We start from the raw sequence: 17,826 nt of genomic DNA, 5'->3' as shown, positions 1-17,826 counted from the left end.
GTTTACCTTCAGTCTCTGAAGACGATAACGTCAGATAGTGTATTTGTGAGTGTTGGTAGTAGTGATAGTGCAAACAGTATATTCAGTACCATTATATGGCGTTTTGTATGTAGCTATTCTTTAAGAGTTTTCACCATTGAATGGACATTTTGTTGTTACTAATGGCTATCGAAGACAGATGAGAATAGTTTGGGCAAATAAAAACAGGTCTGAAATGTCCGATATATTTCAATGTGATTTATATCGTACTTTTATAATTGTCTACAGTTTTCATTGAAATTTTTCGATGGATTTATAGACATAACTATTGTTAGTCACTTTCAATTTTAACAGCAAATACACTCGATATTGAAATGATGGTTTATTTCTTCATGAAATACAATTGTTGAAACTCTTCATAACAGTTTTTCGATAAAAACAGTTTTCAAATTTCTTATTATTTTAGTCTATGATCAAGAAGAAGAAAATAAAAAATACTACGTTTGGGTATATATGTATAGTATACAGAAAAACAATCTAGAATCTACATCTTCAACAATGTCGATATCGGAATCTGATTTGTCACTCTCAGATTCGTCACTTGACGCATTTGAGAGTTGGGGATACTTACATTCTATTCTCTGAACCCCTTTGTATATGTTATAGCAGACGAATTTTATAAAAGAGTGATGATAGACATCGAGCCTCACAAAGAGAAAACAGCAATTTCCTTGTTGTATTCAAAAAATTATTTGTACTAAAAATTTTCCCGTAGCGAATGATCTCAACTTATCAAGAATATTTAGAAACATAAACAAAACGCTTTAGAGCCTATATCAAGAGAAGGGTGAGGATAGGGTGGTTAATCGTTCATTGGTAAGAAGTTATCCGATTCCTAGGCCTCAATCTGCCTACTCCCTGGAATTTTTCCGAGAAAACTACAGCTTTTACAACAAAAGTATAAGAAACCTTTTTTATCGAAAAGATCTCACCCTACAATGTAGTATTTCTTATTTTCTTCTATCTTTATCACAAACTGAAATAATAGGAAATTTTGAAAATCAAAATTATTCTCGAAATTTATTTCTACTTGAAGGAATCGAGAGGCCTTTGAAGCTTTTTTTATATCAATTAGCCTACATTGAAATTTCAGCCTTTTTGCTTATAACTTGTACCTGTGGCCTCCAGCGACTGGGCTATATATATTTTTTTAAAACTGAACGTGCTAGAGACACCTCGTGCACGTTTAATAATAATTTTTAGTAATCGGTTTGTTTCAAAGTTAATGAATAAATTTGAGTCAACGGACTCTAAGGAAAAGAGGACGTAAATTTCAACTACCGATCAGGAGTGCAGCAATCGAGATTACAGTTTAGATTATACCCAGTCGACGAGGAAAGTAGCTCACTTTTCTAAGTACTACGAATTTAATAGAATATCAAAAACTTCATCAATACGATTGGCATAAGAATTGAACGAAAATTATGATTTAAATCTGAAAGATTTGTATAGAGCTAGATCAGGATAATGTTAATTTGTAATACAAATGACTGTAATATGTAAATGACATATTTATTTGTAGTAAGTCATATCCGAAGGTATAACAAATTTAATGTTTGGGCTGATATGTTAGAAGACCATATTGTCAGATCTTTTCCTGGATGGCAAATCTTACTTATATCTGTTGTAAAAATAAATCAATCCCATTATTACTATGGACTATGGACTAAAATAATTGGTGTGTAAATTTCTGAATAATCACTATCTTACTCAATGAAAAAATTTCAAAGAATTGTGGTAAGAATATTTTGAAAGAGGTTTCAGTTGGTCACCTGGAACATTGAATTTTCTAACGGTGTGACTATGTAGGGTAAAGTGGTTACCTATACAAATATTACGGTAAAATTAGTCCCTTTTGAAATTAGGTCAAACTATACGTATTTCAACAATATGCGTGAAAATTCAACTGAATGTAAGATTTAACTTGAAATTTTGATTTTGAAAATAACTAACAATATATTATCAGAATTTCTTCTTTATCTTTATTATAATGAGATTAAATGAATTGTGTAACTAATGTACATATCTAGGTGATCGGTTTAGTTCTAGATAGTATCACCACATTTTAATTGCACAGTTCCAAATTGTTGACAAGATATCAATTTCCGCATAAGACGATAACATCATCAATTTCCTCGATATTTGATAGGCTCGAAAAACTTTTGAAGCTTGGTCAGAAAAATATATAAATAAATACTGTCACTAGAATCACTCATAAAAAAATGAATGAATATCTAGAAAATATCAAAAAAATCAAAACCCTACTAAATTTCGTGTAAAGTTCGATATTTATAGGTTAAGAAATGTCTCCTCAAAATCAAGCAGTTTAAACTCATGAATATCAGTGTAAAGTATTAATTAGTTTAGTACATTCGCATACATTAAAGCTGATATAGAAAATTGTACCATTGTTCAATATTTTTCTCCACAATTTCCATAATTTTTCTCGTATGAGTTAAGCATCGTGTATTTTAAGAACAAAATCAACTCATAAGCATCGTAGCGGTAGTAATGAGAAGATTTTAAACGGAAATTTACCCGTTAAATTTCATAAAAATCTGATAAAATAATGTGTAACCAATCCAAACCGAATTTTCCCGAACTGCAAACACAAGTTACTTTCACAATATTTACTTACCCATTTTTTCAGTATTAAGCGTAGGTACTTATCCCTATCTGCACTCTAAAATTAATAGCCAGGCATTTCTCCAATAAAATTACCATTTTAATTCCATTAAAAGTTTGGCAAAGATAGGGAAATGCAAATTTTCGCTTCATCTGAGTTATGATCGAATTAAAGAATCCAGATATAGTTCCATAGATAGATCGCAAAGTCAGAAATCTTCTTTTTTAGCTTTAAATTGTCTTTAACGCCTTCTGGCCGTTAGGAATTAAAATATTCAGGATCACTGGTGCCAAAAACAGACCAAAATCCATCGAATGGCGGTGATTTGCGGTTCCGATAATGGACTTTTGTTGTATTATTCCGTCAGAATAGAGAAATATCTGAAATGTTTTTGAATTATAATCCACTGGGAACATCGAAGCGGAAAGCGCCTCTCTAAAAAACTCAATACTCCATATCATTTAAATATGTATATTGATGGCGGTACAATTAGATTAGAATGTGAAAGGCTGTTCACAAATATTACTTCGAAAATAAATGTTTTTTATTATCGATGGAATCTTTGAATAGTCATTATGGGGCGTCTCATCATTTTTAGTGTCTACATTGAGTCATAAAAGATAAAATGTATAGAGATTTGCTTATATTCTGAAATTAAACATCGAAATAATTTTATCATTAAAAATTTTTCAATATTTTGTATCCTATGGAATGAAGTTTATAATGTACGTCACTGCTCTGTAGTTTCTTGTACGAATATGGCTATCAGCTCTTCTGCACGTGCCTATTCGCCATATTCACTCAAACACATAAACTTCAAATATAAAACTCAGAAAATATTTTTCAGTCGATGGGATGTGAGTAGAGCTAAACAAAACTTTCCCACACGAGGAAAACTGCGTCGAATCGATAATCGGCGAAGTTTTGCATGCCAAAGCAAAAGTTTTCGCAGTAAGTAAAATTATCGAATCGTTCAAGCCCTCATTACGGATTCCTGTGAAGCTTTTAGAAAGTTCCAGAAAGTGCTGAGTAAGAGTCCCATGCAAACGCTTTCCTCGGGCAGTGGCGTTTTTACGTTTACCGATCTCACGATTAATATAATTCACACTTAGAGCACTGAACACGAAAAAATAGAAAATGTATGACATCTTTTTATTATTAGAAAACCTACTAGAACAATACCGAATCAACTGGAATTATTCTCAACTTCTTGTATATATTTTGTACATCTCAATATATTTCCTCAACTTCCATAAAAACACAATTTAAAAATTAGAAAATGATTGCCGCATGTGATCGATGACTATCAATAACCAAATATCGAAAGTAATATAGGAAGTATTATGCTTGACAATAAAAAAAGTAGATAATAAGTATTATTCATGCTTGATTGGTAGAGTGAAAATGTTTTTGATGTGTAGAATTCTAACAATGTGTCCTTGGAATAAATGTAAATTGAGAAGGAATATTGGGAAAATCTTAAAATCATATCTTTGATTTTTTGAGTTGATCAATAAAAAATTTCACTCCGCCAATGATTACAAATATATAAGTATTCCGAAGAGCCAGTGTGAAAGACGGATAAGGTGATGTATGTGGGTAATTTGGACCAGTCCAAGCAGACTATGATGAAGTATTCCCCTGAGGCATTTCTTGCACGTTTGCCGGCAGCTTCCTTTTCCATTCAGATTTAACTACGACTGTACGGTGCTCGAAATTTTCTAGAAAATAACAAACTAGACTGCGTTTTGAACGTGACCATAATGGTGAATGTGGAATGGACAGCTTTCTGTTATTTTAACTACGATCCAACCAAAGATAAATGAACTCCAGCGAGATTGGTTTCTTTACATCAACCAATTCAGTTTCAAATTTAATTTGAAATATCATTGTAATTTAGAGTCCGGAAAAATAGAATTGTTATTTTGAAAATAGATTCTGCTGAAGTTATTTAGTTTTGAGATAAAATTCTGTCTAAAGATAGTAAAATAGAAATTATAGTTTCAAGTTGAACACCAGTTGGTTTGCGCACAATAATTTTTTTAGGTAATTTGACAAATATGAGATCTTTAACATTAAAAAGCTCTGGTTTTGTGCTTTATCAGTTAATAAAGGAAAAATGTAAATTTGTTGTGGGACAAACGTACAAATAAAATAAAACAAATAGTTTTAAAAGTAGACGTCTGCCCAGGAATTCTAAAAACATACAAGTTTTTTCATAGTTCAAAAAACCTTCCGATTTATTTAGGAAATGTGTACTTGTGCAAATATCCAGCTAAATTTTGAAAAATTTCAATAATATTTAATATTGTGACAGATTGAGTGCATATGACAACCACATTATCATATCTATCTAACAATGTGTACATGGATAAGACATAATGTGCCGACCCTGTTTTAAATATCCCCGTGGAGTTTGTCGTTGGTCCTTGGAGAATCGTGTGTCAAAGTTTCTCGTGGTTGAGATGTAGGTATGCTTTTGGGACAAGACAAACTGACAATTATTGCTCTTATCTGCGGTTCTGTTGTTCAGAACTATGTGACGCTTATGCTAACCTGATTATCAGATAGTGCGTACAATTAACCTGAAACAAATAATGGGACTGTCGAGATTCGGATAAACACGTACTAGTATATTTTGTGTCGTGTGTTCTGTGTATTAAAAGTACTTGTTACAGATGTTATATATACAAGGTAGGTATATATAGGTTTCAATTTGCACCACTAAAATTTTCAGTTTCACTATATTTAAGATGCGGTTCAAATAGATTAGATAAGCTAGGACATAAGGTCTTGAATTTACCTCGCTAAAACTTGGACCTTTCTAGGGACTATGCGACTTATCTTTTCTGGATTTAAAAAGCTTGAATGTATGTACCGTAGTCTTTGTTTATGAATTGCCTCGCAGTCACAAAGGAGATGTTCGGCGGTTTCCTTCGGTTCCTCACAGAAGCGATCAGAGCTTTCGAGAGTTTCTCCGATTCTTCTTCAGGTGATAGTTCACCGGCAGTATCCAGTAAGCATACCAGTAACTCTCCTTACATCGTCTTTGTTCAATGACAGGACCTTTTCAGATCAGTTGGTGGAATAGGAAAAAAATCTTTTCGATTGTTTCAGAACTGGGGTCTTAATCCATGTTTCTGATTTCTTCTCGTTTTTCCACTTCTTTATGACCAAGACTTGATGGCTTTTTGGGAAACCTATGAAAGAGTCAAGTGCTTGCAAGGCTGCTCTGCGTGTCCATTTTCTGTTTTCGAGTCATCAGTGTATAATACTAATAAGCCTTGTGGAAACGCAATATCTACATTTGTCCATTGAAGATACGCATTCTGTAAATTACTAAAGGCTGCAAAAAATTATTGACTTAGAATAGAGGTGTCGAAATGTGTTTGGTAGAAAACAATATATAGAGATTGGAGTGGAAGTGAACAGAAAAATAATTCGAATACTCAATAAGAACACTGACAAATAAAAACAGGGAAGTGAAGTGAAATAAATAAAACAATAGCGGAAGGTATCACATCCGTGGGATCATTGAGTATTTATTTAGAGCCGCCAAAATTAGAATATTCGATTAAAAGTAACACACAGAAGTGATACATGGGCTTCAACAAAGGCATAAGAAACAAAAATGGCTATATAGGAAAAGAAGGTGTTGAAGAAACTTTTGGGAAAATTAAAAAAAAATAAAAGACGTTAGAGTACAAGAACTAACTTATTAATAACAAGTTTTATAAAGCTCGAAGAGTGAAATGGAAATGCCGGAAAATAAATATGTAGAAAGGGTCATTGAAGAAGGACAAAGAGAGAGGTAGAAGAAGATTATAGAGAGTCACATCTTCATTTGGAGTCGGAGTATTATGTAAAACGGAGAGTTGAACTTCCGTCATCGGAGATCGATGTTGTCCAAATGTGTCATTCTTAGAGAATTTTTAGTGCTCATGATGGAAGAAGCTTTGGATTTGGAAGAGGATTTTATATTCTATCAAGATTCATATCATATGTTAAAAACAGAATGGAAATAAATTAAAGACAACAATATTTACCCATAGAGACTCTATGGCATGAAATGAAAAAGGACGTACACGCATCTCTTGTAAGATCACTTTGAGAATTGAAAGCAACGCTTCCAGAAATGTGGGATACATTAACGGCACAAGATTGTCAAGAACTTGTAAATACAACACCCAGGAGAATCCATGCCATTATATTCGCACATAATTGTACGGCGAAAGATAAGCATAAACAAAATTTCTATTAGAGTAATCGCTGTGGTTAGTTTTCAAGTTTACTCACATAATTATAAACAAGATTGTGAATATTCTCCACTAATTGTAGTTATAGGGGCAATTGATAGATAGAAGTGATAATATATTGTGAAAGTAAAAAAAAAATTTTGTATACCATGTAGTTTTTTCGGTCCCTTTCAAGGGTGTTTTGCGATATTAATCGAATAAATAATTTTTTCAAATTCTAACATTCTGAAGAACTTTCGTATGCGAAAACGTCACGATTAAGAAGAAAACAAAAATACATCATATTTTTGGATACAGAATATTTCCATATGAACACTTCCATTCATCACATTGTGTTTTAAGCTTAATTTCTAGATAAATATTGTCTGCTAATGGATTTTGCACAGTTTTTTTCATTACCATTGTTTTAGTTTGTTGTCCAATTCATGTTTCAATTAAGCATTGAGGATTAACTCTCTTGTTAATGCAAATTACCTTATAGATAGTCTTAATGATATTATTCGCTTTATCCAGAAATCGATGTTTTCGCACATACTCTGACGTTCAATTCCAAGAATAATTCGGTAGTGAAAACTATGATAACCACCATAAATTTAAGGAGAAAAAAAATAACGGTTGCAAATCTATAAAAAATAAATAGAGAAAGAATAATATATTAAAGATTTACAAACGGTACATAGTAATATTATAGTTAACGAACAATCTAGAACAAAAAAATTCAAAAAATTATGAAAACTAGAAAGCTAGAAAATATTTTTTGAACATTTTATATAAAGTGATTAATATAAGATATGATTTTAATGTAAAAAAGAGTGATGTGGATATATAATGTTAATAGATACTCTTATTATAAGTATTAAAAAAATACTTTATTCTCTAATTTTTAGATTGGTTCGTTATTAAATCATGATTCTTGGCATTTGTATCCAAAGCCGATAACTTATCCAAAAGTGGATAATGTGTCTACTACTTTTCTTTGATGAGTGTTTCTTAGACACAAAGCACTTCTAGAAATTGGGAATAATTCTAGGATGGTCCCAGAAGTTCCTGGCCTGTCCTAGAGATAGCGATAATTGCTTGAAATACATCACTGTATTAGAAAGTACATAATATATACAGCATATGTTTCAAGTTTGAATACACCACGTTGTTTAATATTTGGAAAAAATTAGTTTTTGTTATATGATACAATGCTTTTACTTGAAAGGCATTAGCTCAACCAATGTAAAAGCTGAACTAGATTCTACTCTGGGATAGACTTCTCCTTCGTTATGAACAGTGAGATATTTGGTAGCAGAGATTAAACGAGGCCGTACGACCTGCGAAGACCAGCATCGCAATGGTCGACCGAATTAGGTAAAGACTACAGAAAAAAATCCACAAAGCTCTACTGGTTGATCCTCAACTGAACTTGCGTGAGCTAACAGACATAGTAGGCATTTCAAAAAGTGCGGTACCTCGCATGTTAACTGGAAATTTGGACATAAGAAAGCTGTGCGCCAGATGGGTGCCGAGTTTGCTCACGATGGAACAAAAACAGCATCATGTGTTTGGCAATGTTTCACAAAAATAAAGCCGAATTTTTGGAGGGAGAGCTGGGTACAAAGAAGACGAAGACAGCATTCCATCTGCAGGCAAGGGCATGGCGTCGGTTATTTAGGATGCGCGTTGGATAATTTTCATTGACTATCTTGAAAAAGGAAAAACTGTCAACGGCAAGTATTATGCAAGATATTAAGCAAAAATGACCGCATTTGACTAAGAAGAAAGGTTTGTTTCAACAACCCCCCTGCTCTCACATCCGTTATTGCAAAGGACAAAATGAACGAATTAAATTTTGAATTGCTACCTCATGCATCCTATTATTATCTGTTCCCATACCTGAAAAAATGGCTCGGTGATCAAAGATTTTCCAACAATGAAGAGGCGATGTTGGCAGTTGATAGCTGTTTTCAGGATCTTGTCGATTCTTATTATAAAAAGGGTATCAAACTTATTGAACATCGCTGAGAAAAGTGTATGGACCTATAAGGAGATTACGTTGAAAATTTTGTTCTAAATTTTTGTGATTTCTTTGTTGGGCCAGATATTTCTGGGACCATCCTCGTATACTCGTATATTTATAAAATTATTGTATTGTAATCGGTTTTTAATAAATTTGCTTCAAAAATTCCGTTACATACATACATCAAGTCACTGTAATTGTTACAAATACTCATATTTTCCTTAGATTTTATGAAATGGAAACTCACTAAACCCAATTTTGTCTGACCAAAAATTGTTCCAATATCTCACGTTTCTGTCACTGGGAATTTTAAAAAAATATTGTTTTCATCAAGAAAAATCAACGATTATTATCGGTATTATAAGTTTGTAGACAAAAAATATAGAATAGTTATGATTAATACAATAATAGACTTGTATCAAATCCTCAAACTTTCAAGTTGAATATCTAATAACAATGGAGTAATCAGTGAAATCATTGTCGCATATAAAATACGAAACACATGGACACCTGATGCACTAAATTAACGTCCCAACGTCTAAATGCATCACGACTCTATCCTAAAGACGACCGTCGAACCTTAGGGATGTTCGCAAATTCTCACGAGGATCCTTTTGTATTTCAGGTGGGAGCGATGCAGTTACTGCCACCTTCGATCTCTTCGACTCATCGAGTGGTCCAGATCTCACTCTCTCTCCGCAGACCTTTACCAATTCAGCTGAGGCCTTCATCAATGACAATTCTAACAGTCTGGGCGTCCCGACGGAGAGCGATGCAGGTTGGTTTATCCATTTTATTGGAATTCTATTTAGTGTTCTTGTTATAAATTTAAGCTGTTAGCCCGGTCAAAAGAGAAATGAATAGTATAACAATTGATAATTGAATCAAAATAAGAATACAATAGTTTTAGCAACTTTCCGCTATGTTTGAGCATTCTCCCTTTTCTAGTAAGCAAGATCCAATTATTCTCCTTCTTTATGGCAATCATAGTTAATATTTTTGTCCTTTTCATCGCATTTTTATACAACTGGAGAGAAGTGTCAACTCAACAAATGAATTTTTTCATTTTCTAAATGGCGTCAGCTGTCGTGCAAGATAAACTTTCCGTAGTTCCGTACACAACAGAATATCAGAGATCACGGTCAGCCGCAGTGTCTTGTGCACCAGAGTTTTCAACTTCAACATTTTTAGTTACCTTGAACATGCATGTAACCAACTACAACTTTCGAAATTAGGTGAATAGTAGAAATCCTTAATTTTGATAAAATTTGCACACCTCATATAGATCAATGGTAAGATATATATTATCGGCGACCACGCTGGATTTCTACCTGACCAATGGTTCGCAGTTGCAAGTGAGAATGGAAAATGTTTAACTAGATGTACCAAATGCGACGCTTTTTGACGTTGTCTTCAGTTCGAGTCTCAAACCCGAACGAGGGGTGTTAAACTGCTCTGATGAGACGTAATAACGTCGAAACTAGTCAGTAGTTACATACTCTCCTTGCAATTGCGAGCCATTGGAGACGTTAATATCGACAAAAAGTTCGATCTACATCACGCTCAATATTCCTCGAGGCGTTAGCCAGGAAAGTAGTTGTTTTTTCCTTTGAAGAACAGCGGAATACATTTTCGAAATACTGATTTACGAAATAATTTCAGAGGTGAAATTATTGATGTTGTATTTGAAAATCTCCTCAACTTCCATAAAATTGATCCATGTAAAATTATATAATTATGGTGATCTACCCAATTAAGTAACCATGACAGAAAGACTTCCAGAGCATCCATCAAATTTACAATTCACGTTGACTTTACAATCGACATTCAACATTCATCTATTCACTAAACTGAAACAGTAAATCAAAATGTAACGCGATGGTAAAATACGAAGCGGGACACTGTAGCTACATTATTTATTATGAGTTTTGAAGACTGCACTCGGAATGATTCATTATCAATGTTTAGTGAATAACTATTCTAAAGCACTCTATTTTTGAATTATTGGTGGAGTTATTATCCAACGTGGAATATATACCTGAGCTTATGTTCGCTTTAGTTTTCTAGCAATCAATTCCGATTTATCAACTCTAGTTAACTGAAGCTACCAGTAACTCATTCACTGAATTTATTTTCATTTGGTGAGGTAATCATGGAAATAGAAGAGGTAGGAAACGCGTATAAATGAGTTTATAGGCGCGTGCAAGTAAAGCCAGAAGAATGATTAAGGGTCTCAGCGACTCTATCTTATCGTAATCGAAAAAATGTGAAAGTTTAACAATAGAAATTTATTGAAAATAAAAATAGATTCATCATTTAAAAGATCCATTTTATTTTTATCATTCAATTTATATTCTATATATTAAATGAATAAACCAATCAAATTTCATTGTTCCTTCAAACGAAACTTTCTTTTTGTTTCTTCAAAATTGATTTGTTTTCCAATATAATGGAATGCAATATCTACATATTTTTCAGAAATAGCTCTGATGAATTTGGAAACTAGGAAAAATATGAACACCTCAAAAATTTCAGTGGGAAGAATCACATTACACCTATCCTCAATCCATATTTGGAAAGTTTGAGTCAATTTTATTATAAAAAAATCACATCAGTGCAATAGTGAAAATTTAAATGTTTTAAAAAGTATTTTATTACAAATCCCGCTAAATAAATAACAGCATTCTTGCTAACCTCAGACAATTATCTGAATTATTTTCAATTTTATTGGATACATTTGAGATTATTTTTTCATACATTATTAGGTATTTTGGTTTCTTCGACGCCGTCTATCTAATACAAAAACTCTTGGAATCGACTAGATTCTGTCTCGAACAATATTGAGGATTAAGTTATAAATAATTATATTTAAAGGAAGTAAAAAATGTAATTATTATATTGATAAATAGAAAGAGACTCAGATTATTTGAAATCAATAGTTTTAGAAACTCTCGAGCTTTACCTTATATAAATACTGGAGTAGCTTATAATGAAAATATGAACAGTTTACCAAAAGAATCTACTATATATGGACTATCCGTTGAATGAAAAACTTGTTCGCAACAATTCCCAATTCATTTTAAAAATTTGCTGATACTAGAAAATAATTCTATCTCTGATAAATTCCTATAAAAAACACTTTATGTAGCAAACTTTATATCAAAGTCTGTATACCTGAAAAGAAATTGAAAAATAAAAATAACCAGATGAAAAAATTGGGAAATAGAATATTAAATTTAAATAAGATATGGCAACACTGATGTGAATATGTCAAATTTGATATTTCCATGTTTAATGGTGAACGTACTCTTAACGTGTTGCCATACGAGGGCAATTTGAGTTGTTTACAGATACTTAAAACACTCATCCTGGTCAAAAAATGGAATATAAATCGCGGAAATATTCGTTCGATGATTTTCCATGACTTTCGACGTGGATTAAACAGCAGTGTGACGATCAACTCGCTTCGACTTTTGGTGCTTCACCATCTCGAGCCACCGTGTTTCATGAATAATGTCCAAAATCGGCTGTTGTGCTAGAAAACATCAATGCTGTGATATACCGTGAGATTGAGACATACTTGGACATTAGTTCCACTCGCATACAGTCAATATTACATAAATATTTGGCTGTTTACTCATCAGTTCGAACAAAAACGTTTTTATACAGGCAAAACCTCAAATTGATGGGTCATCCGCCTTACAGTCTTGTTTGGCACCCAATGATTTCTTCTTATTTCTGCAGATGAAAATAAAAATAAAATGCAACGTCAATGTTTTTCTACACCTGAAGAAGCGGTTGATGCGTTCAAATCACATGTTTAGGAGGTACCTCAATTGGAATGGAAAAAATGTTTCGAGAGTTTGCTCAAATGAATTACAACAGTGTATTGATCTTAATATTTTTAAAAACAATAATTTTTATTTGTTTTATTCTCTTAAAACTAAAGAAGCAACCCTTATATATCCCATATATCTAACAAAAAGTTCATATTAGACACACAACGACACATTTGACTGACCTGCGTGATTTTTATGGTGGTTTTAGATGTACTCCTATATGAAATAATTATTTGACTTACATAAAAATGATTTTTTCCATGCAAATTTCAATCCTTATAATTAAATTTACTTTCTGATTTCAATTTAATTATTCTAATCAAATTCTAGCCGTTTTGCAGAAACATCTTTGTACACAAAAGATTGCATTTACTAGAAGATTATTAGCGAGAGAACGGGAGAACTCGAGGTAAAAAGAAAGTAAACATAACATAGGTTATATATAGTTTGCACTTTAATTTCAAAACTGTATCAGATGGGTAAGTGGAGAATTTTCATCGAGTATTCCTCCCACATTTTTTGCAACCGACATGTTATATGGATAGTACTTCTAATCATTGAGACCACTGTTTATATTTGATTTTGAAAATCACCAATTATTGTCTAATCAATTCAAAAAGATTCTGTTTTTCTGAATTCATAGTTTTATGATTCCATCTGAAGTTAGTCTTACGTTGAAAAATATTCAATCCTTCGAGCCATGTTGATTATAACTGTCGACAACTACACATTCAGTACACGTAAACATAGTGAGGTTTCGGTTATTTACGAATTGGATTTTGACTTCTTTTGAGATGTTGGTATTTAATTTGAAAGTAGCAGAATTCAATATATATTTTCCTACTAGGTATTTCCTCTCGATAATTTGTACTCAGATACTTTTTTGGTAAATAAATACATATATAACTGCTCACTCGTAAATTGTAATCTGATTAAACTTTTCTGTTTGTTTTTTAAAAATATCATATCTCCGTTGTAACGTATTGCAATTCCTGTTATTTGTCTCTGTGAGATTCAAATAGTAAAATTTTATTGCCTATATGAATTTTAAAATACTTTTGTCGTAATCGTAAAATGTTAATTTGAAATTTGCATTTATTATTACGCTTTCATAAAAAGAGTAAAAGGGTTGCCATAAAAAAATCATATCAATGCAAAATGTTTTGAAAAGCTTTACGAGCACCTTGTATTTTGGCACCTATTTGCATGTTATTCGAACATGTCACAAATGAGAAATAAAAATAAAGTACACTTCGTCTTTTTTCTATAATTCATAAATTTGCAAACATATTTTTTCTCAAGTACTAAACTTAGCTGGTAACACAAAACTGGAATATGGTATTGTATCCCAAGTAACACAGCTTACTCTTATTACCGAATTGTTTGGCTTATTAGATCTGTAAAGCTTTTATAGAACAGCTTCATTGTTGTCTTTTAAGTGCTTCAGAGTTAAAGTCATTCAATTAGCATAAGTTGATTACTCAAAACATTGTGACGACTGGTCAGTATTGGCATCATGGTCATAAAAATCAGTTACTCAATCTGAAATAATAATTTGCCAGTTTTGTCCAAGTTGAAATCAAAAATTTTGGCCCATCCCATGCAATATTTTGGAGCTGCATTATTCAAACCGATTGAAATATTTCATGAATATGGAAAGCCTTCAGATCTACAATCATTTTTACATTCTCTTGTTGAAGAGGCACAAAATACAATGAAAATTGTATTTTTTGTGTTGTCTTATCTTTCTTGTTTTAAAATTTCGGGGTTAAATTAACAATAGATTTTAATTCGCAAACACAAACGCCAATTAAAATGGAAAATCTGTACAATTAGCAATAAAATAAGAAGAATGCTTTGTCATTATAATATTGGCACTAAATATTGATTATAGAACGACCTTATTTCAAAAATATGTTAGTGATAGTGTCAGTTGAGTTTCTTTGCCGAACTGTTTTCTGAGGAAATAACGAATATCAGAAAATTGTATGGTTGGTGTTTTAATGCATATGATTTATAAATAAGCTCGCGAGAAAAAAAGAAAACAAAACTTATACCTAGACAGATTCTTTCATGTAAAGTGATTATGAATGACCGTACAAGTATCAATTTTGGTTGATTATCATGTTATTATCACGATAAGCATTTGTTTACTTGTTCAAAGCTATCCCATTTTCAGGAAATTTGTCAATTATGCTGATCAAAGTCATTAAAGGCATAAAAATATTAATTTTCTTTTTTTGATAGAGTTATATAAATAGTTGAATTTGCTTACATGCAAATGGGGGGCGTCTTTTTATAATCATCTTATAATGGTTTCACAGATTTTGTTGGTAAATTTTGGTCAATGGTCTTTAATAACATTTCATGATCAATAATATTTGTTCTTCAGACGCCATATCATTGAGAAAAAGTGGTAAAATAGACTTTTTCACTAATATAATATAATTGCTGAGTAATGATATAGTTGATATTGAAAAGCTAGAACAGAGTTCTCTTGTGGTGTTACAGTAGCTCTATATAATTGTTCTTTTGTGAGTGTTTTTACCATCTCATTAAACGGTAGAGTAAAATGTTCCTATTAAGATGAGTAAGAGCTGTTTAAAAATGTAAAAAACCGTATTAAAACTATTTAGATCACCATTCAGCTTCCGAAAATTGTTGTGAAAAGGGTTATTGTTCGTTAATAAAACTACTTGTGCTACTTGGGATGTGAAACAACAATATCGTGACAATTTTAGCAATTCAAGAGTTAGAATTGAAATAATCAGCAAAACACCAATTTAAAGACGTATGATATGTGGTGAGAACAAAATAAAAAATTTCCAATTTTCATGTTAAATCGGGAAAATTCAATCACTGACATATATTTAATGAAACTATTACCTACAAATGTTATTAAAACTTTTGTAATTTCACAGAATGGTTATTGTAAGCTTTATTTAGCGACATTATCATCAGCTGTGCTAATACACTTTTGAGTTCACATTCTTTCCCGTGAACCATCACAATGATGGTAAAAATAGACGAGAAAAATAATTTCAATTCTAAAATGAAATCACGATCTGTTAAAACTTTTATAAATTTGCATTAATGAAGCGAGTGGACCGTTATTAAAATTCAAATCGATAAAATGTTCTCGTTTTAATATCAAATTCTGCTGCATTGCATAAAGCTGAATGATTCTATTTAAATTTAAAATATGTTCACAGCAATATTACAATATATTTAATAAAATGATGAAAAGGCGTGTGTATAAAAACATTGAATTTCAATAAAAACTGTTTAATAAAAACTTCACATATTGCGTGTAATCATTTTTCACGATACGAACTTCATTACCGTTTTGGTACAAAGAATTCCTATCATACAAATGGAAATTTTTTATATATGTCTAAAGCTGGTTTGTCATCGACGTAAAATGTGATTTATGTTTCGTTGAAAGCTTCGATTTGCATATTGTTTTATATCAAATTGAGCTGTTGTTACGACTTATTTGAATGACTGAAGTTATTTTATTTATTTGTCAGTCTATTGTTGCAGTTTGATAAATTCTCATCTAGCAGTGGGGCTCTGAAATTTATTTTGATTGTTATACCAACTTTTTTATAAATCACACCAATGGTGCCCGGATTTATTGAGCTTATAAAAATTTTAAGAGTCTTCCATTCACTAAATTAATTATATCGACCTAAACTAAACAAAAAAATTTATCGGAAGCTACCGAATGATGTGTGACATTATTCTACTATTATCTTTACTGTTGGAAGTTTCTTCGAGACCTATTGAAAACAACGCAAGATTTACAATAATTTGTTCATATTTTTATTAAGTACACAGATATTTCTTCTGTTGTAAACCCTTGGTATATACTTAAAAATATACGCAAAGAGAAGAGTTATGAGATTTTCATATCTGGCGAGAAAATAAAAACGATTTTTATCAATAATGTGAATGTTTCAAGACTAAACTAAGAGTAGAAGCAGGCAATGTTTATCCCACGTTTTGTCTTATTCATGTATTCAAATAAAGAATTTATTGTAAATAATTGTGTTCTATATCAAATTAGCAATGCATACGTCACATCTTATATAATGGTGACTTTATAGTAAATAAGTTGTTGAGGATTACTGTAGGCATGTCGTCGTAACTCTAGATAGTGACGAGGATTTACTTATTTCAATTTACGTTGAAAACTATACGGTTCTTTATTTTTCTTTTTTCTGAGAGCGCGTCATTTTGACGTTCCATTCCTATGCCTGGAGACGCCTATCTTAACAACTCAGTCAATTAAGTCTGGTTAGTCTATATTGGACACTAGTCAACCAACCCTAGATTACAAAATACAAATTGTTTTCTCCGAATCATCACTCTCAACTCAAGCAAAAGGTAGTCGAAACACTGACCTGGTAGAAGAGGTTTTATTGATTTGTGCTAAAGCTACGGTTGTCGTTTTATGAAAAAGTTATCAGAAGAAGAATGACTCAAAAAATAATTTTTATTACTGAATATTTCCATTATTTGTCAAATGTACAATCATTTTATGCATTTAGGTAGCACCAGGACACGAAAAACAGTAATTAATGTTTTTCAATGATTAATTTTTTTCATAAAAACACATTTCCATCGATTTCCTCTCGTATGAGCAGCAAATATAGCAAATATATGTTCCACGCAAATTATTGTTATATAAATTAGTTTTCTTACCGACAATAGATGTAAAATTAAATATTAATGTTCGAATAGGGTTTTATCCTAGTGGTGTTTGCTGTTATTGTATTTGTTCCACGCGATGCTTTTATTACCTACTTCCAGGAAGTAGCTAAAAAATATTACCAAAAATAATTAGCTTCGCACATTTGTCCACTTACGATTTGTATAGAACGTAAATTTCTCTCATAGTGAGCATTTTTCCTTCACTACAAAAAGCTACAGAATTTGAACTTACGTTTGTCGGATAGATTCCAGGAATGTCTGCGGTGACAAACTCAAACACGCTTTGAATATTTTTCCAATGTGCGAAATAAATCCCTGCGAATATGAAAGTGATGAAATAGAAAT

The 17,826-nt window shown here is 31.8% G+C and overlaps 1 protein-coding gene across 7 annotated transcripts in view; it reads left to right on the top strand.

Annotated features, from left to right (window-relative positions):
* The window catches only part of LOC130898665 (mucin-5AC), a 282,905-nt gene that overhangs the window by 202,720 nt on the left and 62,359 nt on the right, over window positions 1-17,826 (top strand). For all 7 annotated transcript variants that reach the window (XM_057808129.1, XM_057808113.1, XM_057808139.1 and 4 more), the window contains one exon: window positions 9,552-9,704. In XM_057808129.1, the coding sequence (XP_057664112.1) occupies window positions 9,552-9,704 (153 nt within the window). The remainder of the gene's footprint in view (window positions 1-9,551; window positions 9,705-17,826) is intronic.

The sequence above is a fragment of the Diorhabda carinulata genome, chromosome 1 (assembly GCF_026250575.1).
Source record: "Diorhabda carinulata isolate Delta chromosome 1, icDioCari1.1, whole genome shotgun sequence".
Lineage (NCBI taxonomy): Eukaryota > Metazoa > Arthropoda > Insecta > Coleoptera > Chrysomelidae > Diorhabda > Diorhabda carinulata.
The sequence above is the reverse complement of the archived record's forward strand: the minus strand, read 5'-3'. Positions and strand labels throughout refer to the sequence as shown.